Raw genomic sequence first — 25,572 nt, forward strand, 5'->3', positions numbered from 1 at the left:
CAAACCAGAGCAAGTAATATAAAAGCAAGATGGATGCAAATTGAAAGAAAAATGGTGGGGTGCAGCTGATCATACGAAATTAGAATGAGTCGCGCGCGCAGCAAGTGATCCATGTTGATGAAACCTCGCACTTAGATAGAGGAACAGTAAGCGGTAGCGCTCTAGTACGGCTTACGCGGTTGATCGAATCAGATAACCTTTTGGTCAACCAACCAAACTTGACATATCAAAATCATATATCATTAAAGTATGTTTGCATAAAGAAGGAAAGGGTTGCTCACAATTTATAAAATCAGTAAATTCTTTTCTAACATTGATCTGCTAGTTATGGTGGAAAAATATATCAAAATTCTATGCTCCATACAAAGGAAAACGCTGTGATCTATGCCTGTAATTTCACCATGCAAGCTGTTCTCCCAGCGTTTTGCTAAACAAACTCGTATATCATACAACAGCTCTACTAGCCTTGCTAATCTGATCACTTAATTCCTAATGTGTAATTGCATGACTAAAACCATTATATATATTTCTACATATGGGTCCCATCCATTGATGCTGGAATAACTTCGATGTTAGAAATGAAAGCTCCCCCCACTGGTACTGTTTCCCAGTCCCTGCACAGATGCAACAAAATGTCAATCACATGAACAAGAATAAAACCGCACACCTATATACGTACATTACTTTGAACACTTGTATCATTAAATTCTTGAATTCTAATTCAGTGATCATGGCCTACCATCATGACTATCTGCCTGGCTGCCTGCATATATTCAATATTGGCTGGTAATTACACATGATTCAATGCACGAAGTCGGCATTTGTTTCTTATTTTTTCTTCTTTGGAGAGCGATGCAAGGAAGGTTTATTTGATATTAAGAAAGGTATATAAGTTTGATGTTTATACGACACCAGCCAGTCAAGATTCCTTAATATCAAACTAGTCGAAAAACAAAATTATAGTTATAAGTTGGTGTGAAAAACGTTTTAAAACTGAAACCGCCTTTGATGGATGCAGGATTAGTGACAAATGAACTACTTTGAATTGAGGGTCAGATTTGGTAGCTGCTAGCTAGATAGTTGCAAAAAATTATGTTGAATTCCCAGCAGGATCTGTCTATTTGCATGAGAATCTTATCCTGTTTAAGCCATTCCCGATTTAAAAAGTCTTCGATCAGGTGCATTAGAATGGTCCAAGACGGTGACGTCTACCCGCCTGTCTTATAGCTCAAGCATCCATCCTTTGTGGACAATACATTTACATTAGAATTTTCAACAAGAATCCAAGATAGAAACAGCAGGAACTATCTGGCCAATGTTCGACAAAAGTTGCGGCCAACTGTCTGAGCATAATTTGGTGTGCTTTAGGCCAAACGATGCCCGCTAAATGCTGGCGGCATGCTGCCAAGAGCCATCTAAAATTAAAGATATGGACGGTGAGACAGCCATCTTTGAGATAGTGCATGTTCAAAATGAAAGACAAAACCGATGAGGTTTCAGTTTTGGCGACTTGGGATAAAAATAAGATAAACAGTCGGCAGCCGAAAGATGGACTTCGACGGCTTCTTTCATGATAGAAGTTTATTTCGAATTTTGTCTAGGTGAAGGCATGGAGAATCTTTTTCACACCAGGTTTTACATGCATCATTGCAAGTGGGAGATAAGGACAATGGAGTCGACCCAGTACCTTATCTGCATTAAACACCACTAACAAGAAGTTTTATTCATGAATTTGGAGTTTTATCTGAACTTTGTTTATCATATAAAATATATAATATCAAGGATCTATGGACAGAGAACAACTTCTTCCTTATAGGTTCCGTGGCGTAATACCTTTATGCAAGAAAGAAAAAAGGGATTCCAAATTCCCATCATATGATGCCAAAGTTTTTTCTATTTGGTTAGTGTATGAAAGTCTATGAGGAATCTGAAAACAATATATGAGAATAGAAAGGCAAAGAAAATGAAAATTTTGTGCTTGGACCGACGTCACCGACCTATCTCCACTTGCTATCCCCACTGCATGTATGGCAGGCGATAGATGCAAGAAAATGGGTCATTTCATAAAAGAGAACAAGAAAGTTATGGACCACTTCAGTCAGGTTTAGGGAATGGGACGGACATTAGAGTAAAAGTAACTGAAATTCCCACCTGCAGGCTGCAGTAATTCCTCCTTGCATTTGAATCATCTCCAGAAATTCCTCTTCTTCCCTCCCTTTGACAAATTCACAAGTTGAAGCATGCAATGAGAAAGAGCAGAAAGCTGAAGACAGAAAAAGCCTGCGAAATATGGGGAAAATGAGTAAGAAAACTCGGCATTAGATGCATCATTTTAGTAAACCAAGTTAACAACTGAATCTCACGCTAACAACTGCTCCATCAAAGTTTGTACTACTTTATAAAAAACGAGAGACCATAAGCATGTCACTTTAATATATTAGATGCTGATTTGCAAGATTTTGAAACTTCTTTTGTAAATCAGCACCTAACATGCCAGTGATAGAGAGTATGTGTCCTCCACAAAAGCTCACAAGTATAAGGAGACTAGATGCAAATTATAGAGATTGCATGTCTTACAGTTTTGTTGGAAGCCGAAACGTCAGAAGTCCCTGCAGGGAGATTGCCCTGTAATCCGATGTTGTAAACTGGGTTCCCATCAGGATAGTAAAGGCCATAATTCCTCTCTGATGCCGGACCAGGCTTTAAATTCTCATTGAAAAGCGCAAACACGTATATGTCAATTGGAGTTGACGGTTTTGCAGGAGTACCTTGCTTCTGGGTTATTCTCTTCAACAAATTAGCATGATATAACTTTGCATTCTCTACCGTAGCTCCTGCCTCATCTTCATCCCCCTTAGATGGCCAACCGGTCTCTGAAATTCTAACCTCAATATCTGTATGCCCCATTACTTTAATTGCCGAATAGACAGCATCAATTTGAGCATACAACATGTTATCATAGTGCAGATTCGTGTTAGGATCAGTCATCCCTTGGTTAGGCTGAAACAGCACATACTCTAATGGCACCTCAGCTGGGCTATCCTTGTATGCAAAATACGGATACGCATTTATTAAGAAGGGAGATTTGATCAGTGAATGAAAGTTTATAAGGGGTTGGAGATATTCAGTAAGATCTTCCTTAAAAGTTCCTGCTGACGGAGGGTAGGAGTTGCCTAAAATGCTAAGAGAATGTGCAGTTGTGACAATTACTTGTTTATCTAATCCAAGATTAACAAGAACACGATATACGGATTGCATCGCCGGGAGGAGACTAGACCTTAATTGAGTGTCATTGCTGTAGAATATCTCATTTCCAACAAGGATACAAGTAATCTTGGTTTGAGGAAGGTGGGATAGAACATTCTGTTCAACCCAAGCTTGAGCTTTGATGGGGTCTCTCATATTTTGAAGATTGTCATTTCCTAGCCCAACAATGAAATCAACACTCGAGTTGGAAAAGGCAAGAAGAACATTCGGGTCTGCATCATAGAGTTTTACTCTACTGACGCTGAGAGATTCAAGAAGGACGGCAACACGAGAGGGAGAGGGGAGGTTGTCGGCGATCTGTCCATAGTTTATTCCAATTCCAGCGCTGAAAATTTGGACAAATGAGCCTGAAACAGAGAGAGAAACAGAGTTAGAAAGGTATGAACTAATATATATATACAGATACAAAACCATTACACTTTTCGTCCATAGTTTTGCTTTCACATCTCAAGTTTCAAGATGCACATTCTACTTTGATATCTGAGTCCAAAATAGAATTTAAGATGGTGAAGATGCCAATAATTAACTTTATCAAGAAACGTGACAAGCTCTTATTTACTCATACCAGATTAAATGTGCATTAAAAGGAGAGATTTCAAGTAACCGTGACAAGAAGCAATCCGTTATCAGATCAGAAACTCATCATATTCAAAAGTTGCAGGCGAGAACATAAATGAAAATGAAAGAAACTCAATAAAAGCACATATCCAATTATACAATGAACTCAGTATGGTTGCTGATAAAACAGAGGCAAAGGTACATAGAGAGAGAGAGAGAGAGAGAGAGAGAGAGAGCTAAAGCTAGTAAGAACAGTTGTATTGCACCCTGTTGGACAGAGCTTTTAGCAAAGAAACATCCTAGACTTGGAACTTAAAACTATCTTAGTGTTTTTTTTGTTTTTGTTTTTGTTCTCGATCATTCTTTTCCATGCACTTTCTTAGGAACCAAAAGGTAGTTAAAAAAAAAAAACTAGTCAAGAAACAAAGCACCAACAAACCTGAAAGAGTGAGAAACAACAAGAGCACTCGAAAGAGGGAGCAGCTTGCCATTCCGGATCAGATCAAGGCCACCACCAATACCCACGCGCTTGCAGAATGTGTTATCTTTGCGGCGACGTATCGTTTAATTCACTGACAACGTGCACCCGTTTATATAGGGATCGTCCGGCACTGTTTGCTTACCGTTGTCGTATTCCAAATACTTAATACATTTTTAAAAAATAAAAAATAAATGAATGAATTTTAAAACGAAATTATACTTTTCTACAAATTATTGGTATTTAAAATTTATAAAAATTCTACTCAGCAGTCTTACATCATACATATATTTTTATTTTTTATCTTTTTATCTTTTTTTTTTCCTTAATAGATATGTAGTGTATAATTGTTGAGTAGAATAATTAATAGATTTAGATAGTGAGATGAGACGTGATGATTTTAGATAAAAATTAAAAGTTAAATAAAATATTGTTGAAATATTATTTTTTAATATTATTATTATTTTAAGATTTAAAATAGTTAAATTATGTATTATATTTTATATAAAAATTAAAAAAAATTATAATGATAATATGAAATTAAATGAAATACTCCCCGAATTCAAACGTACAAAGGCCCCAAATACTTATACTGTAAGACCTTTGAAACAAACAAAGTAAAACAAAGTAATACTTATACTGTAAGACCTTTGAAACAAACAAAGCAAATACTCTAGCCTTTTGATTTAGGAAAAATTAAGCTACACATCAGTTGCCCCCACTTTCCAGCTATTGTCTGCCCCCCCTAATGCAATGGGAAGAGGAGGGGGGGCTTTAGGGAGCTTCCATGTGGTGTACGAGAGCCCCCAGATCAAGGGGCCTCCCATTTCTACGCTAGAGCTGGGAAAAGGTTTCGATTTTAGAGAAAGTCTATTATGTTATCTCATTATGATAACTTAATTTGATCGTTAGTCAAAATTATTATTTTTTTCTTATTTAATAGTTAAGAAAGTGATTTTAAATATATTTATATATTTTTTTATTTTTTAAAAATATTTAAATGTATTAAAAAAATATATAAAAAAAAACCACTGGACGGTTTGCCTAGCGGTAAAAGTGGAGTGGCATAGTAACCCCATTCTTCTATTTTATGGAGTCTCTGATAAGGGACCCCACTGTCGAAAGGGGCCTCCCACATCTCCACTATAGCTGGGAAAAGGTTTCTATATTGTTTAAGAAAAAAAATTTTGATCAGTTATTATTCATCATTCCACACCTTACATTGTATAAAAAACTTCACCACACTTTATGAAAAACACTCTCATATCTTATAAAAAAACTATAGGCGTAGGATGTGTGATGTAAATAGTTATTGATTTGTAACAAGAGAACTGCTATGGCTATCGAAAAAGTAGTCCAAAAATGTATCCCGAACGTGTATTTTATTTTTTATTTTTCTTTTCTTTTTTTTCATGTATTTTTTTAATCATCATAAATATTTTTTAAAAAATTAAAAAATTCACAACATCATTAAAAAATACTTCTTTAATTACTAAGTAAAAAAAAAATCGGGACAACTTCAGGATCCAAATTCGGGACCCAAAGCATTTCTCTTGTAACAAATCTCATTCTTTTAATTATAAATTTTTACACAAAATTTAGATAAATTTATTTGTTGTTTTATGCACTCATCTTGAATTGTCATTTTCTACCATATCAGCGGATGTAATTCATTTAAATATAAGTATGTATTTAAATAATTGGCAAAACCAACTAATTAAAATGATCCATATAAAGGGGTGGCAGTGACATGACTTATAAATTCAATACAAATACGATACTAAATAGGAGAGTTTAAATTTGATATAAATGAATTCGGGTCAAAATATATTGATATGATAAGACATGATTAATAAATAAGTCATTTACACATCAGTCGTGAAACTTGCAATCAATCTTGTTAAGAATATGATACAAATAATAAAATCTATCTATTCCCATTAGTTTAAGCTTTTGAGACAAGTAGTAATTTCATATGGTATCAAAGCAGAGGTTCTGAGTTCGAATCCTGACTCTACACTACCTATTTAATTAAATATTTTACATGTTAGGCCTACTCATTGAAAAAGAGACTGATCCACAAGTGAAAGAGACTGTTAAGAATATAATATAAATAATAAAATCTATTTCTTTCCATCAGTTTAACCTTTTGGGACAAATGGTAATTTGACAAACCTGAACAAATATCATTTTCAACAAGATCAAGGATAAGTATAACACTCCATTCCATCTTCAAATTGTATAAATGTATAGATTTTATGCTTATGTTTTTATTGGAATTTAATGAATGTTAGAATTATTTGACTACTTAATATCTAAACAATATTAATCTTTTTTTGTCCGCATGTAATCTTATCTTTGGAGATGAACTATAAACTAAACAGGTAGTACTCAAATTGCCCACATAGTTAAATTTTCATAGCTTCACTCAATTCATAAACGATTTGCCGACTTTAAGATTCAATGGATGTAAAATGAAAATGACAAACCAAAAAATAAGTATCGCCCACGTTTTAAGATGTGTCAATGTGAAAGTCCCAAAACAGAGACGCGTTGTTTGGTACAATAATGCTTTCATAAATCTAATGGTGAGCTGCATATGCACGGTGATATGGGAAATTGATAAATCTACAATTAGTCTATAATTATTTTATAGAAAAATGAGTAATAATTATCAAAAATTGAAGTTATTTTAAATGAAATCACGCAATTATATTGATTGATTTAAAATAACTTATAAAAGAAAATGTTGTTTATACTCATGTAACAATATGTGCGGACATGTCAGCTATTAATATGCTGAATTAAAAAAAGAAAAAAAATTGATAAAATTTAATTTTACTCCGGACATATAATGTTGTGTGTAAAATTATAAATATATATAATTATAAAATAGATGTTAAAAAAAGGTGACAGATATATCCAAGTGGTCTTTGATCTATATCCAAATGATCAAGCGCGTTAGATGAATGGTCTTTTGTGGGTCCGGATAGACTATTTGGATATTAAAAACATGCCAAGTTTTTTTGTAACTTATTATATAATATTTTGTAAAGCTGCAGACCAATAAGCTCCCCCAAGAGCCATAGACATCTACATTTATTATACATAAAAAATAATAATTAAATAAATTCTTTATAATGTTTAGGAGCACAATGAATTTAATATTTCTTTTAAAATTAGATTTTTTTTTTCTTCATCATCACGTTCCCTCAGTTTCACACCACATCATTTATTTCTCTTTTTAGGCTGTTTTGTATGGATGAAAATTAACACAGTATTATGTACACTGTATAAACAGAAATAGAAAGTTTGGGCCTCATGATTAGGGAAATTCAGTCAAAGCACGGAGAGTCATTCTTCCTTTCTTTGATGAGTAATGATAGTTACGCATATTTTACAATTCATTTCACAATATATATATATATATTTTAAAATGAAGATATTTTTATAAAATGATGTTACCTTTATAAGATATTTTTATAAAAATATTCCACTTTAAAATATAGTTATGTAAAGTATCAGTTTTCTATATACAACCGTCAGCGCGAAACCGTCTGCCACGTCAGTTAATATTATATTAAAAAGAAAGAGAGAGAGAGAGATAAGAAGAAGAAGGAGGGAGGAGGACTACACCGTATGGAAGAAGAACACTCCGTGCCTTTACGATCTGGTCATCTCTCACCCTCTTGAATGGCCGTCTCTCACTGTCCACTGGGTTCCACTTCCAGCCCCACTGTCGTACCCTTCCGACCCAACTCTTGCCATCCACAAACTCGTTCTCAAGACCCATACATCCGAAGGTTTCCCCAATTTCCTCATGGTTGTCGACGCTCTCCTCCCCAACAACAAGTGTCAAGCGTGTATTGACCGCACAACGGCAAGCATAGCATTTTCTAAGTAATGGGTACTGCACTGAATATTCTTCATCTACTTTTTAGATCCTCCTCATAGTTGTCTTTAGAGAAACAGAGATCTCACCAAACAGTAGTTGCGTTTGGCCCAATTTACAACAAGCACCAGCTTTACTGACATGCTATCATTTTTCTTTTTAAATAATGCCTGACTTACATAAAAATTTTATAAATTTTTTTTATAAAATTGACATGGTTTTAGAATTTGACATATCAGGTAAAGCAAAGTCATCTAATAAACTTCTTTATACAAGACTTATGGATAGACAAGCTTTCAAAATCACATCTTTTCCTTTTGGGTCAGCTTTCACTCCTAAACATCTGTCAAAGAGCATTATTTTTTCCAGCATGAATATCGTCGGTAGCAAAATTATGTGAATTTGAAATAGAAAAGGAAGTTGGATGAGGATGCAAGGTGGCAAGTGGTTGTGAAGCTTTAAATTCTGCTAAAGACAACACCTTTATGTTCTATAGGATGACTTAAGATGAAGGGTATAGCGGTATGGCCAACTATAAATAAAATTTCAGCAGAAACATAGAGGAGGAGGGAAGGTTGTGAAATAAAACCAAGTTGTCTAGACTGGACATCTGAAGCAGAGCATGGAGGTTGGGTTATTGTCCAAGTTTTGGACAGGAAATCGACAAGAATTGTACAATTCTACTGGGTGGCAAAGGAAATTTCCCACATATGTTCAAAATAACAGAGAATTACCAATAGGAGTTGCTCTGTTGCTTTGTTTTGAAATTGGCAATTTGCATTTGCTCAGAGAACAAAACGACGTATTTTCATTTTGCCACGTGGGCACGGGTCCCCAAGTTGGTTGTATCTAGATTTTTTCTGTAAAGTATTGTGAAAAAGTGACATGCGTTTATAATTAACAAGCACAAGTATGCCAAAAGAGTCATGCTACACCTAACGAGGGTGTAGCCCCACAAATTATCTTGAAAAGGCTAAATATCTTTTTTTATTTATTTTTTATATTCTTAAACATTTTAAAAATAATTCACAATATCATTCAAAAATATTGTTTTAATCAATAAGTAAAAAAAAGAAAAAACTATCGAGAGTCGAGACCCATATTTAGACTCATCATAGGGGAAAAGTAGCATTATCCATGCCAAAAATACAAAGAAATTCACCACTTCCCGTCCGATATCCCGTTACGTCAAATAAATTCTGAAATATTAATAAATAAATATTACAAAGATAATAAAATAATCCATATTTTGTGCGACCAATAATAATGAATGAATGAACGATCGAGAATAATTAAAAATGACTAATCTCACTGTGGTATAGGTAAAGTTGTCAAGTAGTTTGGGTATTGAGGTATTCTTAAGTATTTTATTCATTATTTTATTATCGAAAACACTATAGATACAAATAGATCCCATTTGTGGGATCTCACATATTGATATGACACACTGTGAGTATGTCACGTCTCCTTTTTGTTTTTTGCCTTTCTTTTTTTCCTCCTCCTGTGCGTCTCCCCTCCCCTCTTCCCCCTTTCCCTCTCTACCTTCGCCTGCCTCAGACCTCCCCGTGGCTACCATGGTGGTCGGGGACCACCTCAGGGCCTGCAGAATCTGCCGACGGACTAAGCGGCATCGTCCGGCAGGGGAATGGGAGCTCCCGTGCAGGGCGGTTGCGGATTCTGTCGGCCCTGAGGTGGTCCCCAACCACCATGGCGGCCACAGGGATGGCTGAGGCAGGCGGAGGTCGAGAGGAAAAGGGGGAGGAGGGGAGGGGAGACGCATGGGAGTGAATGGGGGACGGTGTTGCTTGGACTGACGGCGGCTTTTGCCGGTCCTGAGGTGGTCCCCAACCACTATGACTGCCACGGAGAGGGCATAGATAGGCGGAGACACACGGGAAGGGGCAGACACACAGGAAGGGAGAAAAAATAAAGAAAAAAGAAGGAAAGAAAAAAGAGTGGGATACGTGGCACACTGTAAGTGTGCCACATCAGTGTGTGAGATCCTTTTATATTTGTAGTAGCCCTATTTTATTATTACTTTTCATTACTATTCATTATTATTTAATATTTTATCATTACTTTTTTATTACTTTTTCACTACTATTCACAGAATACCTTAGAATGCCCCACTCTTCAAACGCAACCCTTCCATCTTCTTATTCTTCTCATTTATCTCTCTCGTGATCACCTCTTACGGAGTCAGGAGTACAATCCCCTCCATGCTTCCACATTCTTAAAACCAAACTTGTATAAAACTCGCTCAAATTGGACATTGTTCACGATTAAACTTGTATAAAGCTGGGTTTGACTTCTTAAGTTGTTCATGTATATTACTTTATACGCGTGTGTGTATATATATTTGTATACCTGCCAATCTGCACAATTAATTATTTTAAAAATTGGCAACAGAGCCGGCTCAATAGGATTAGGGCCTAAGGCTAAGATTTTAATTGAGGATTTTTTTTTTTAAAAGTAAAATTAAATAAAATTTTTTTAATTTTAATTTTTACATTCCATTTTTAGTTAAAAAGAATTCCAATCGTTTGTGAAGTAAAATTACTGATTAAGATTTTACACTACCTTTTTTTTTCTTTTTTTTTAAGAGCGGGAAGTCACATGTCCAATAGTGACTTATTTCTGAATTTATTAATAAAGCTTTCACTTATGGCAGATGAATACTGTGGTAACAATTAAGGCCCATGGGAAAACTCAACATGACCGCAACCAAGAAAACATTCTATGACAATCCTATGGAATGAAAAAGAAAACAAAACCACAAAAACCAAACAAACTAGCATCTTAAAGAAGGGAGGGTTAAGAAATCCAAACGGAGCAATCCTCTAAGAATCCGAGGCATATCGCAATTATTAGAAAAAACCAACTTGGCGCCTGAGGCTCATTCCTTGGCTAGCCAATCAGCCACCATATTACCTTCACGAAACACATGTTGAACACGACAATGAATAGTGTAAGACAATCCAACAAGTTCCTCTCAAAAATCCTTTAGGTACCACACCCCACATCGCCCTCTATTCCACCAAGAAATAACCACCATCGAATCCATTTCTACTGTCACATTAGAAATATATAATAATTTACAAATTCTCAAACCTTGAAGGAGCACTAGAAGTTCCGCTTTGTTGTTAGAACCGAAACCAATATGGGAGGCATAAGCCTGGACAAGTCGACCTGAGTCATTTCGAATAACCCCACCAATGCCACAAGTGCCCGGGTTTCCTAGAATAGTATCATCCGTATTCAATTTGTACCATCCCGAAGGCAGTTTCAACCACTTAACCACTTTGCAACAATGAGCTTTAGGCACAACTGGCTTAATCCACAAGGCCTCTAGAATCATGCCATCCCGGCGAGACAATTTTATGGGATTCTTTGCTGCATGACAAAGGGAACCTAGCCACACACAAATAGAATGAACAACAACTTCATGAGTTTCCAGAATACCTTCCATATGAGCAAGGCATCTTCTCCTCCACAGGCGCCAAGTAACAATGATGGGAATGATGCCAACTATAGAACCCACTTGAGAAGAAGAGTTAGCACGCCTAAACCAAGTCCCTTAGAAAATTTTATACTACCTTTTCAACTAATAACTGACTTAATATTTATTAGAAAATTGTCGATTTAGAGGATTTTATCGAATCTAGTTTGATAAGATGTGCTTTAAACTCTTAGGAGCCGTTTGGGAACACAACTGTTCTTAGATATTCTCAAATATTTTCAAATTCAACTTTTTTTTCTCTCATTTCTCAAATTCAATAAAATATCTTAATTCAAACTATTTCACTACTATTCACAAATATTTTGAGATATTCTTAGTGTGAAATCACCACTTGTCCCAAAAGTTTAAACTGATAGGAAGAGGTATATTTTATTATTTTTATATCTTAACACTCCCCCTCACTTGTAAGCCAGACTTCCCTTCAATGAGTAGGCTCAACAAGTAGAATATTTAATTAAATGGGGTAGAGTGTAGAGTCAGGATTCGAACTTAGGACCCCTGTTATGATACCATGTGAAATCACCACTTGTCCCAAAAGCTTAAGTTGATGGGAAGAAGTAGATTTTATTATTGTTATATCTTAACACTTAGTATATAAAAGAGCCATGCAAACAATTATAATCATTATTGTCAATAAAGTTCTATAAATAACCTACACATTTAGGAAAAAGTAAGCCCTTGCCTTTTCAAAGGATCATACAAAAATATTTTATGAACACTCAAAAATTAGATTTTGATATTTATAATTTTTACATTATATATTAAACTAATAATGACAAAAAAGAAGTGTATTCTTAGAAGGAGAATACTTGAAATAATTATTATATGGGATAATTTTAAAATTAATAATGAAATAATATCTATTTAATACTTTTGAGGTTATTTTATTGGGTTAATTATTTTTTTTAATTAGACATATTTTTTCTTTGAAAAAAATTATACTTTTAGACTTTTTTTGGGGGGCCTTCTTCCAGTAGGGGCCTTAGGAAATTGCTCGCCTAATGGAAGAGCCGGCCTTGATTGGCAGGCATGTAAGATCAGTGTTTTAAAAGAATATTTGCAGTGGGGGTTTGACTAGGATGGATTGCCCCTGTCCTGCCCTAGTCTGAATGCCAAGAAGTGGATTGGCCCTCACAACTGTTTGCCCCATCCCACCCACAGCACCCACAGTGAAAAACAACCGAAAAATATTTAAAAAATTCAAAACAATTGAAAAATAACAACAAATACACATAATCACAGATCTATCAACAACAAATCCACATCCATCCACAAAGAAAACAATACAAAAAAAATCCAAAACGACCAAAATAACAACAGATCTGAGCAAAGAACCACGGTCACGAACAGTCGTGGGTCTCTTATTCTTTAAGCAGGAGAATGAGAGGAAATGAGACTTAAGAGAGAACAGGGGTGCCATCATGCCGACAAGAGAGAGAGAGAGAGAGAGAGAGAGAGAGAGAGAGAGAGAGAGAGAGAGAGAGTGAGTGAGTGAGTGAGCAGAAAGAAAGAGATAGGGGGAGGAGGGAGGGTTTCGTTTTCCGTTAAATCTAATCTTGAAACAACGGCGTTTACATTGTTTTATTAAATAGAAAAAATTAAAACTTTAGATAAAACAATGTCGTCTTATGAAAGAAAATATTATTTTTAATATATATGCATATTATATATATATATATATATATATAAAAAAATATGGGCTGAGCCAGGAGGACAGGGTAAACCCTGGGGCGGGCTTGGTCCCTACCCCGGCCAGGCGGATGCTGGACGAGGTGGGGCGGGGTGGAGGGTCGTTGTGCCGCTTAGCCCTAGGTTTGAACCACCGCTCGCTCAGTGTTATATATACATCTAAGAGATAGGCCTTGACCATTTCTTCTACTTTATTCTCCTTCTTCCATGTAGGCTCATTTGAGGAGTGAGATGAGATGAGAATTTTATGAAAAGTAGTAAGATAGTTTGTGAATAGTAATAAGATAGTTTGAGTTTTGGGAAAAGAGAGAAAAAAAGTTGAATAAAAAATATTATAAAGTTAAAATATTGTTAGAATATAGTTTTATAATATTATTTTTGTTTGGTGATTTGAAAAAGCTGAATTGTTTTCTATTTTTTGCTTGAAAGTTTGGAAAAGTTGTAATGATTAGTATAAGGGTATTTTCCCCCACTTAGCCCAAGAGACTTGTGAATGGAAAGGAAGCAAGATCAAAAGCCCGGCCCAAAGTAGAAAGTCCCTAACCCAGCCCACAGGAAAGTTCCTCTGTACATGACTTGCAGGAGAGATGGTGCTGCAGGGGAATGAAACTCTTCTATCTGGGGACCCCTCAAGTAGTATTTAGTCCTCAATGGAGTTGAGAGTGAGAGTGAGAGTCTGAGGGAAGGAGGGAATTGGGGGGGGGGGGGGGGGGGGGGGGGAGGGGGTTGTTTTAGTTAATACACAAAACGACACCGTTTCGTATACCCCAAACTGACTCGTATATATGTGTGTGTGTGAGGGCGGAGAGGGGGAAATGCGGGCCAAGGTTGGGCCGAGCCACCCCCCCCCCCCCCCCACCTGCTTGTAGGGCCAGATTCGAGCGGGTGGCCCCACATCTAGTAGATGGGGATCTGCTTTGCGCATACAGGAGGGAGACGGACAGGGTTGGGGTAACGGGGTGTTGGGTCCCACTACCCACCCCTAGGTGAGATGACTGAGAAATATATGATGGTAGGTGAAAGTCCGTCATGAGGGACAAATTTAAGGGGGGGACAGGTAGGCTATGGCCTCTCCAAAATTCTAACATTGTTCATTAATTTAAGTTAAAGTTATATAAAAATAAAAAATAGAAGAATATTAGATGCGATTTTTTTTTCTAAATATGTTTTATTCTCCGTAAATTATATATATGCACATTGGTTCATCATGTGAACCCAATTTTTTTAATTTCATTTATTACGTTTTATGTACGTTTAATTAATTTGTTTTGAATATCATAATATGACTTTTTATGGGCCATTTTCTTTGCTTTTCATTTTGAAAACTTAAGTGTTTTGATAGATAATTCATATGAGATGAGATAAGATGAGATGTTTTGAATAATAGTTGAATTAAATCTTATTAGATATAATGTTTTAGTATCATTTTTATTTTGGGATTTGTAAAAGTTGAATTATTTATTATATTTTTGTATGGAAATTTGAAAAAGTTGTAATGATGAGATGAGATGAATTAAGATGAGATAATGAGGTTTGTGTATCGAAACCCAACGGCCTGAATCTTTATTTGTTGAAAGAACATTGAGATCAATTGGCATGTTAAATATTTTTATTTTTTATTTTACATTCAAACTTGAAACTTCCTATAGACTCATTAGGGTGTAACCGATCCAGTTCGGTTTGGTTTTGGACATTTTATAGAACTGAACTGGTATCCATCAGTTTTGAAAATTTAAGAACCAATACAGGACTGATTAACTATTGAAACCAAAAACTTCTAGTTTTGCTCCGGTCCAGTCTTGTCCAGTCCGATTTTTTCAATTTTACGGATAAACAAAATTATGCTCGAACAACAACTGATTGACTCATATCACTCATTTTATAATTTTTGGCTAAAAAGTTCTCAAATTAAAATTTATATGTTACTATCAAAATTCAATGTTATATTAAAAATATAAGATTAATTTATGTTATACCATAAATCAAATGTAATATTAAATTTTTTTAAGATTAATTTTATATTATATCGAATGTTATACTAGTTTTATGTTATAAGAGTAATAGATATGAATAATAAGATTAAAATTCTATGTTATATTAATTAGTAATTTAACTTAAAATATGTATCATATAATATAAAGAATTATATAAACAATATTTTATGTATAAGATAAAAATTTGAAATTAAAAGTATATATATATATATATATCTGTCCGGTTCGGTTTAAACTGATTTTTAAATTCAATACCGAAAACGGTTTAGAGCTAACTTCGGTTCTTAAGAACCAATTTCGGTTATGGACCGGATCAACCGATTTACCCATTTTTTAACATCCTAATACTCATGCACGCTTTTAAGTAATCTTTTAATATTTGTTATACACAAACTGCATGCCATCCTCTTCATGAATCCCGACTTCGTCCATGGCCATCACCCTCCACGATGACACAAAATTGGGAGACTCGAAGGATGCATTAATATAAATTGTAAAGGTGGACACCGTTTAGGTAATAAAATGAACAAGACATTAAATGTAAAAGACAAGTCCGAATAACTAATGAAGAACCGACGGAAATCCAGGCTGGCACAGCAAGGGGGGTGAGGACGACGAGCATAATAAGTGGAACTGCATTAAATTCCCTTCAAGCCTAGTTAGGGCACTTTCACTCTTTTCCTTCTATTTATCATCTTCCAAGATTTTTAGATATGAAAAATCACACAAGTTTATGTTCATACTATTTGCAAATTAAATATTAACCTGACTATTTGCATACCATTACGTATACGTACCTAGCTATTAATTCTGCCATTCACAACACACTACAAGAAATCAGGCCTTTTCAGCGCTCGAAATCGTCGCAAATACATATAATAATCGCTGCATTTGATCCTTTTCGGCGATTTTAAAATCGCCACAGGTTCGCCGAATTCCTAAAGCCATTTTTGATCAATTTCGGCGATTTTAAAAAATCGTCAAAAAAAGCTACTATTTCCGGCGATTTTAGTCTGTCGCAAATGTTAAAAAATCGACAGAAATGGCCTTTTCGTTTACCATTAAAATTGCTGGAAAAAGTTATTTGTGGCGATATCAACAGTCACAAAAAGTTCATTAATCGCCGCAAATAATCATTATTTTTCCCATCGATTTTAAATTATCGTCATTATGAAGTATTTGCAGCGGGTAGGTTTCACCGCAAAAAAATAATTGCGGCGATTTAATCTCGCTAGAAATAAATTTATGCTATGGAAAAAATATTTCCGGCGAATTTTACTCGCCGGAAAAAGTGTTTCAAAAAATTAAAAAAAAAATTCACAATGATAGGGAGAAACCTTTTTAAGTTATAAGATGAAACATCCAACAAATTGAACTTCTTAAAGGACCAACACTCAAAAGTTAACCAAATCAAACAGCTGACATTCCTAAAAGTACTAGTCAAATATGATGCATGTAGCAAAGATATGTACACTGCTATAGAAATGATAGCCAAGAAAATTCATTAACTTTTTAATGATGGGAAGTGAGTTCCGTTTCATCTTCCTTATAAAATGTGACATAATTATAAAATGTGACAAACTATTAAGTCAAACGTATACATGGGTTTAGAAATAGCATTTTACATTTGATATAGTTTATGTACAGGGTTTCCAACTTCCATTTTTTTTAAAGCTCAACTTCCATTGGGAAGAACCAAACCAATTCTCTTCCCAACCCTTCCATTCCCAACTCCTACCTAACTCAAAAACCAAACATCTTATTATTACAAAGTAATGATTATATAGATACAACCTTGAGCTCTCTCTCATATATATAGATATGTTGGCATATATACATATATGATCCAGAGGGTAGGCAGAGCAAGAAAGTAAGACAGCAAAGCTTGGATCTGTCCTTGATCATGTTCTGGGTGACACCAAGAAAACCAAAACAAATTTAGCAACAAAGTACTAACATTACTGCAAAAGACAACTTTGTAAAATTGTAAACTATTGGCATAGTTAGTTTTGCTGATCCAGCATCATATGATCAAGAAGAGGATTTATACACAAAGTAATAAAGACTGCACTACAAGGTTCTAATTACACAAAGTAACTTATCAAAAAAAATTACACAAAGACGTAGCTTCAGAACAGAAAAAGAAATTACAGCAAATTACAGAGTGGAAGTTCCTCTCCCTCGGGAAATTCCCTTTTGAAGGTAATGCCACTAGGGTGCAAGAGAAAGAAATGTGTTAAGATGGAATTTAAACCAATACTGGGATGAGAATGTGTAATTTAAACATTCAGATGCTACTGAAGAGGATGGATCCTGAAAGTTTCATAAAAATTAAGGTGAATTAGAAAAACAATCAGTTATCAAAAATAAAAGGCATGTTCCGTTAACACACGTGTTTGATGCTTAACACGCATGCTTATATATATATATATATATATATATATATATATATATATATATATATATATATATATATATATATATATATATATATATATGGAGTAACACATGAAAATTATGAGCTTAGTACGTGACAACTAGCTGAAATGCATTAAAGTCAAGGCTTTTGGGTTAAGCATTTTGCTAAAATTTCTAAAGCTAACCATGCTTTGTTCCAGATTAAAAACAATGGAATATTCACCAAGGTGTGACGCCCAAACCACACGTGTTTGATGCTTAAGAAAACCAGATGTATTGCCTACATCTATCAACTTCTTGCGTCTCTAATTTCCACTGTAATCCAACCATTATTCACACTCTTAAAACCTCAAAATCACTAATATGAAGATAAATAAATAAATTATAACAAAGTCAAACTACTATAAATCTAGGAACCAAAATAATTAAAAAGCAGCCTGCTTAAGTGATCTGGAACTGGTCATGGTGCCCTAAAAATATTATTCTGCTACTGCACCAAGTCGATTTGGTGACAGAGCCCTTTGCCCTATGTTATTATTCACTTTATTTATGGCAGATAATAAGTCCTCAGTTTCGAAGAAGCCATTACAAGAAGAAAACAATAGGTACTTCTTCATTAAAAAGTAAAACTCATAATCAGAGACTAAAACCAAAAACCTTATATATGAATCAGAGTGGCGCATAATGGGAGTAGCAGATAATAAAGAAAACCTTTTTTTTTTTTTTTTCTTTTGTAACATGCAGTATTCATGATCCAGAATGATCTTCCAAATATTAAATTGAGATCCCAAGATCAGTGTACCATATGAAAACATAAGAGGGAAATGCAATAAGACAAAGTCGAGAAACTCACAGTTGAAGAACTGAATAATAAAGTTGCAGGCATCCAAAGGAGAGACCAATTTACTTTCAAGCTTGGATAGCATCTCATCAGCTTTCATATGCAATTCCTAGCTAGCTACTTTACACTTGTCTCTATAAATTATTAGTGGGAAAAGGAATTAATTATTTTGCAACAAATTATGCAGAGTACTTGTCATTTGATCATGAGCTACCTAATCTTCTTGGTTTGCCCTCCCATTAACGTGTATTAATTATATCATATATATACACACACACACTCGTGGTCGTCAGAACTTCCCCACCAACAGTTTTATAATCTAAAACAATTTGAGAAAGCAAAATGCATGCCTCATTTGATATCTTAGTCTCTCAAACGGTCATGAATTTAGAAGATTATCATATATATATATATATATATATATAACACCTAACTTAATTAATTAATCGTTTGCCAGCATGCATGCTGTGCATTCTCTCATGATCTCTACCCACCTTTCTCCACTATTTCCATCTCCCAAATAACCAAAACCCCCCAGCATGCACCTATCTCCTTCAATTCTCCAGCTTTGAAAAACACTCTAGGCCCTTGAAAATAGCAATCTATTTCCTTCTAGAGGGCAATAAAATTAAGTAACCTCCAAATTACTAAGAAAATGATCAATTCAGTACTGAATTGATATCTTTTCTCCTGTTTCTATCTAATAGGCATGGTACTCACAAAACACCAGACTATGAACAAGCACAATGATATATTTTCTCCTTTTTTTGGGTACACACGTTCTAGGCTATGCTTCAAATTTTCACGCAATGATCCAGGCTCGTTGAATATTGTAAAGTACCAAAAGCTAAAACTTGACAAGCTCACGTTTAGTGTGGAGAAATGAAACCAAGATAGGTTTAAGAAAGCATACCTATCTCCCTGCTCACTGTGCTCAGCAAAATCAAGATTCCATTCGCTAATCCTCTGCATTGCAGCATATCCTCCAGTGGCGAAGGCCCTAAGAAGGTTCAGAGTCGCCGCGGATTGGCAATAAGCCCTTATCAATCTCTGGGGGTCCGGAATCCTTGATTTCTCATTAAAAGCATCTCCATTTATGTTGTCTCCTTTGTAACTCGGCAGTTTCACACCATCCCTCTCCTCAAATGGAGCCGATCTGGGTTTCGCAAACTGACCCGCCATTCTCCCAACCTAAAACAGATCAACCCACCACGATTCTCAATCATAATTCAAAAATCCAAATATTGAAATCATCAAATCTAAATATGTTCATGTGGTTAGCACCGAGAGAAAAAACAAATATAGATCATTTCAACATCTATTACACAAACAACCCAAGAGAAGCAATACAGACCCTAATGATAGGCATTTGACCACCAAACATAAGAACAGCACCCATCTGAAGAAGCACCCTGAAGGTGTCCCTTATGTTATTCGCACTGAACTCCTTGAAACTCTCGGCGCAGTCCCTTCCTTGCAAGAGAAAGGCATTGCCCACGGCCGCCTCGGCCAGCTTCTCCTCCAGGTGCCTCGCCTCGCCAGCGAAAACGATGGGAGGGAAGGCCTCGATGGTCTGGAGCACCGAGTCCAGCTCCTTCTGGTCCGGGTACTCCGGGAGCTGCAGTGCAGTCTTGGACTTCCAGGTCTCCACCGTCCATTTCAAATTCGATGCCGCGACGGGCAGCGTAGACTGCTTGGTCGAGGGCTCGGCAGCATGGACAGCCGAGATGCGAGTGATCAGGGGCTTGGCGTCGTACGCTTTGGCGGAAGTGGGAACCAGAGAGTAAGTGGGTTGGTGATGGGGGTGAGAAGGAGGGGGTGGCCGTCGAGGTGAGGTCGCGGTGGCCTGCTGGGGCCGTTGGCGGCGGAGGGTTGAGGGAGAAGAGGGACTGCGGAGAGAAAGGGGGAAGGGGGAGAGATGGCTGGAGGGAACGAAATGAGAAAACCTAACGCGGGGGGATATAACTTAATGAGCTTTTCCGGCGCTTTTGAATCGCCGCTAATAAGTTAAAATGGGAGCATGTGTTTTTACAGCGACAATTTTCGCCGCAAATAGTAAATACTGCGGCGATTTTCTTTAATCGACAGAAAATTAATGCCGCTACAGTTAATAATTTTATTACGACGACAAAAATCGCCGCAAAAGTTATAAATGTCGCCGCAAAAGTGAATTATACATTTTTCCTCGGTGATTTCCCAACTTTGCAACGAAAATTAAGCGGCGACTTGAAAATCGCTGGAAATAACCTCTATTTGCAGCGAATTTTTTTGTGACGATTTTAAAATCGCTGAAAAAGGCTTGATTTCTTGTAGTGACATTATCTTTATAATTATCAACTCCACGACCTTATGCATAAGTCTTCGTCATCACCATAAATGCGACCATCAGGAGTATTTCCGCCGACTTGTTTTCGTCATCATCCCCACCATCAATATATATATATCTATATATATATATATATATATTATATCGCTCAATTATCATTGCCATCATTATTGACATCATCAACACCATATATATATATATATATATATGTTAATGGTGGTTATATGACAACGACCCTTATGACCATGTTATTGGGTACTCACACCATATATGACACTCCCATTATCATCGGAATTTAGCTTCATTTTTTAAGCATAATTACCCACAGTCATTCTCATAGCCTACGAACTATTTGGTAATGAGGCCAACAAAATCAATGTACAAACTTCCTCATTAAACTCAATTTTAACAGATGACGATTGATTTGTGATAGTGTTAAACTCATACAGATGTTGTGTAACAGATGTACCTATTGCCTTTTTCAGATTGAACGTCTTCTTCATTAAATGTACCTTGTTATTAGTCGATAGCATCTCATACATGCCAAAAAAGGCAATCAAAAGATTCACAGTGGTTGTCTAGCTCATATATATGTGTGTGTGTGTATAATGGTGTCGTTTATCTTAGATTTTATTTTTAAAAAAACTAAACGATGTAAATGATATTGTTTCAAGGTTATGTTTAACTTGAAACCTAGCCCTCCTCCTATTAGGTGTATGGAGCCTGGTTTATTTTTGTAGCGGCCCACTTTGATAACTTGACCAAACAAGGCTTCATTATGATTTTTTGGTGGATTTTCAATGAGGCTTAGGCCTAGCGCTCAGGGAGAATCCCTAGACAGAATGTTCGCTCAACGTTCGTGCGACATATAGCTCAAGTGAATATTAGGTAGTGTTTGCTTAAAAGGTTGGTTGAGCGAACATCAGACAGAGGGTTCGCTTGAGCCTCGCTCGACACTTCGTTCGAGCAAATAATGTAGTAATTGGGAAATTAGGGTTTCCGTCGTACAACCTTATAAATATGTAATGAATGGACAGTATGGCCATCTGGACCAATGTATTTTTGCCCTAAGGTATATTTTGTCATTTCTCAAGATAATAAAATCCTCTACAGCGTCATGGATCTAGTCATATTGTTGAACTGCATAAAGTTTTGTGTCGTGTGATTGATTTTTTGTTTTACTATGCTTTTCTTGCATCATTTTCACAACAACTGGTATCAAGCCTGTTCGGGTCTAAAGGGAGAATGATGGTAGGAGACAAAGTTAAGGTTGGAATCGAGAAATTAGATGGCAAAGACTTCGGGGATTGGAGTATGCAGATAGAGGATTATCTTTACAAGAAGAGGCTCAATCTTCCTCTGTTATGGAAGAAGCCGGACAACATGGAGGATGTTGATTGGAGTTTGTTAGATAGATAGGTCTTGGGGGTTATACGGCTCACCCTATCAAGATCCATTGCATACAACGTTATCAATGAAAAGACCACAACGGATCTCATGGCAGCTTTGTTTGGTATATATGACAAGTTGTCAATGAATAACAATGTGCATCTGAAGAAGAAATTGTTCAGCCTCAAGATGGTAGAAGGTATGCCTGTTGCCTAATCTAAATGAGTTTAAAACCATTACAAACCGATTGTCGTCTGTCGAAATTGAGTTTGATGATGATATTTGGGCATTAATCATGTTGACGTCATTGCTAAATAGTTGGGAGGCCATGAGAATGGTTGTGAGTAATTTTACCGGTAAGATGAAGTTGAAATATGAAACATTCGAGATTTGATTCTTGCTGAGGACGTGCCCAAAAGAGATTCTAGTGAGATCTTGGGTTCGAGTTTTGCCCTGAATGTTGACACTCAAGGCATGGAACATAATAGGTCAAAGTCTAGGAACAGATCATTTACTAGAATTGTGGTAAGATGGGAGGCCACATCAAAAGAGACTACCGGAATTTGAAAAAGACTAAGGAGGATGTTGTGAACGTGGTGACTGAAGAGATACAAGACACCATTTTTTGCAATGCACAATCCAGTTGACAATTGGGTGTTGGATTCAGGGGTTTCACTCCATAACACTTCACACTGAGAGATAATGCATAACTATGCTACTGATTATTTTTAGTAAGGTGCACATGGCTAATGGAGAAGCACTGGATGTAGTAAGAGTGAGAGATGTGTGCATCATACTCCCAAATAGAAATGTGTGAACTTTGCAGAAAGTCAAACACATTCCCGATTTGAAAAATCTGATCTCTATGAGATAACTTGACGATAGCGGTCATTTGGTAGTCTTTTATGGATGTGCGTGGAAGGTCATGAAAGGTCCGATAGTCTTGGCTCGTGGTCAAAGAATAAAAATTTTGTATTTGACATCCGGATCCAGTGATGTAATTGCTGACATGAAAGTAATGGACAATATAGAGTTGCGGTACAACAGTCTTGATCACATGAATCAGGAGGGGAAGACACTTCTAGATGTGAGGTTGGGGAAGTAAATGAAGGTCAGTTTTGGAGTTCCTCATGAGTCAAAATCTATAAGCCTAGGTAAATTTCATGAGACCACAGTGTAGAGCAAAGGTGTGAGAAACGAGAAAAACACATCTAATGATCTAGGGTCATCTACACCTATAGTTGCTACTTGTAGGGCTTCCGGGATGACCAGATCTTCACAGCAATATTCACCCACCTTAAACTATATCCTGCTAATTGAAGGTGGTGAACCGCAAACTACAATGAAATCTTGGGAGATAGGAAGTGAGAGTCAGTTGTGAAGAAGCTGATTCGACTTCCAAGGAGGAAGTAGGCACTGCACATAAGGTTGGCATGTTGATTAAAGACTAAACAGGATGGCAGCAGGAGGTGGGATCAATCACCCAAATCAGAAAGGGGTTTCAGCACAGGTTCTCTGATGTCTGCCTAGGACATTATGAGACTAGGTATTTCCAAAGCAGTTGGAGTTGTGAGTTGCCCTGCTAATGTGTTGACTGAGGGCACTGCATGTGAGGAATTAAAGTCGAGTACGACTTCAATTGGTCCTCTGGCTAAAAGGCAGGAGGTTGTGAGCTGCATAGGTAGAGCATTTCAGTTTTGAGGGCAGATGGTGATGTGTTGGCTATATCATTCTTTAAGTGGGAGACTGTTAGGTTTATGGAGCCCGGTTTATTTTTATGCTAGCTCGATTTGATGACTCAAGGCGACAATGATTCATTATAGTTTTTTTCAATAAGGCTTGGTGGGTTTTTTTGGTGGATTTGATGATTCAACTAAATAGAAAGTTCACTCAACATTTGCGTGACAGATCACTTGTGCGAACCTCAAACAGAGAGTTCGCTCGACAAGTCGCTCAAGCGAGCATTAGATAGAGAGCTCACTCGACACCTCGCTCTAGCAAATTAGGGTTTTCTTAGTGTATTTTCTTCCCAAAGTGTATTTTGTCATTCCTTAAGATAATGAAATCCTCTACAACTTTGTAGACGTAGACACATTGGCAAACTATGTAAATCTTTGTGTCGTGCGATTAATTTCTTGTTTTATTTTACTTTTCTTGCATCTTTTTCACACCTCTCATTCCCTCGTCTCTTTCTCTTCTCTTCCTCTTCTTCTTCTCCTCCTCCTCCTCCTCCACTTTTTCTTCTCGTCCTTGAAGTCTGGCCGTGGAACCACAACTACAAATGGTTGTGGGTTTGCGAAGAGACCCACGACCATTCATGGTTGTGGTTCTTTACTTAGTTTTGTTATTATTTTGGATTTTTTTTTTTTTTGTTTTCTGATTTATTTTGAATTGATCTATAGATTTGTTTTGGATGGATCTATGATCTTGCATATTCATTGTTATTTTTCTGTTGTTTTGGATTCTTTGGTGTTTTTCAATTATTATTATTATTTTTTTTTACTGTGGGTGTGTGGTGGACAAGATGAGGCGGACGATCGTAGGGCCAATCCTCCCCGACGTCCATACGAGGGTAGTGCTAGAGTTCGGGGGCTCAAAATATCCTTCTCGCCTATGCGGGGCGGGACAGGAGCACTCTCTTTCGGACCCCTACACCATATCTTGTAATTATAATTTTATATATAAGTATAGTTTTAATTGACACGCAAATAGGAGCGAAGTACCACTTATCCTTATCTCGAGAGTACGTAATAATCACTCCTTTCTTTATTATATATATTACTTCACAAGTCATATATATATATATATATATATATATATATTACCGACAGGCACCACTTCTTTTGTACTTTTGAGCGTAAATTTAATGATTTTGATAGGTTATGGTGTAAAGTTTTTTTAAAAAAAAAAAATAATAACTGTAGTTTGTTGAAAACTGAGGCTCCCTTCTTTTTCAAAATATTTATTTTGCTTTTTACTTTTTTTGCTAATTAGTGCCCCAAGTTTCTGAATAAAATACCGAAACTGCAGCTGTTTTAAAATTTCCACAAGTCCTTATTAATGGCTATTTAAAAACTAATTATTATATATAAATGTAGGCAATAATTTGCTGAAATTATTGGCCGGACCGAGTTTGACGTAAAATAGCATCATCTTGATCCAACCGCAGACAAGACAAAATTCTTTTGATCAAATCAACA

General features: G+C 36.1%; 2 protein-coding genes across 2 annotated transcripts; both read right to left on the reverse strand.

The window, feature by feature from the left end:
* Positions 1 to 224: 224 nt before the first annotated feature.
* Positions 225 to 4,410, reverse strand: LOC121238857 (glucan endo-1,3-beta-glucosidase 14-like). The gene is made up of 4 exons (XM_041135921.1): positions 4,265 to 4,410; positions 2,578 to 3,614; positions 2,154 to 2,280; positions 225 to 620 (listed from the first exon to the last, which is right to left on the reverse strand). The coding sequence occupies exons 1-3, from the start codon at positions 4,314 to 4,316 to the stop codon at positions 2,227 to 2,229; spliced, it is 1,143 nt and encodes a 380-aa protein (XP_040991855.1). The 5' UTR covers positions 4,317 to 4,410; the 3' UTR covers positions 225 to 620; positions 2,154 to 2,226.
* A 14,943-nt stretch (positions 4,411 to 19,353) lies between these two features.
* On the reverse strand, positions 19,354 to 22,102 carry LOC121238186 (phospho-2-dehydro-3-deoxyheptonate aldolase 2, chloroplastic-like). The gene is made up of 3 exons (XM_041135026.1): positions 22,095 to 22,102; positions 20,012 to 20,579; positions 19,354 to 19,848 (listed from the first exon to the last, which is right to left on the reverse strand). The coding sequence occupies exons 1-3, from the start codon at positions 22,100 to 22,102 to the stop codon at positions 19,354 to 19,356; spliced, it is 1,071 nt and encodes a 356-aa protein (XP_040990960.1).
* Between the last annotated feature and the right edge of the window lie 3,470 nt (positions 22,103 to 25,572).

Source organism: Juglans microcarpa x Juglans regia, chromosome 7D (assembly GCF_004785595.1).
Source record: "Juglans microcarpa x Juglans regia isolate MS1-56 chromosome 7D, Jm3101_v1.0, whole genome shotgun sequence".
NCBI lineage: Eukaryota > Viridiplantae > Streptophyta > Magnoliopsida > Fagales > Juglandaceae > Juglans > Juglans microcarpa x Juglans regia.

Bases quoted from the DNA above. Each gene is read 5' to 3' on its own strand.
- LOC121238857 (XM_041135921.1), bottom strand. From the start codon at position 4,316: ATGGCAAGCTGCTCCCTCTTTCGAGTGCTCTTGTTGTTTCTCACTCTT. The intron at 3,615-4,264 runs GTTTGTTGGTGC...TCTCTGTTTCAG, and splicing joins GTTGTTTCTCACTCTTTCAG to GCTCATTTGTCCAAATTTTC. The intron at 2,281-2,577 runs GTAAGACATGCA...CATATTTCGCAG, and splicing joins TTTCGGCTTCCAACAAAACT to GCTTTTTCTGTCTTCAGCTT.
- LOC121238186 (XM_041135026.1), bottom strand. The intron at 19,849-20,011 runs GTCTGTATTGCT...GATCTGTTTTAG, and splicing joins GTCAAATGCCTATCATTAGG to GTTGGGAGAATGGCGGGTCA.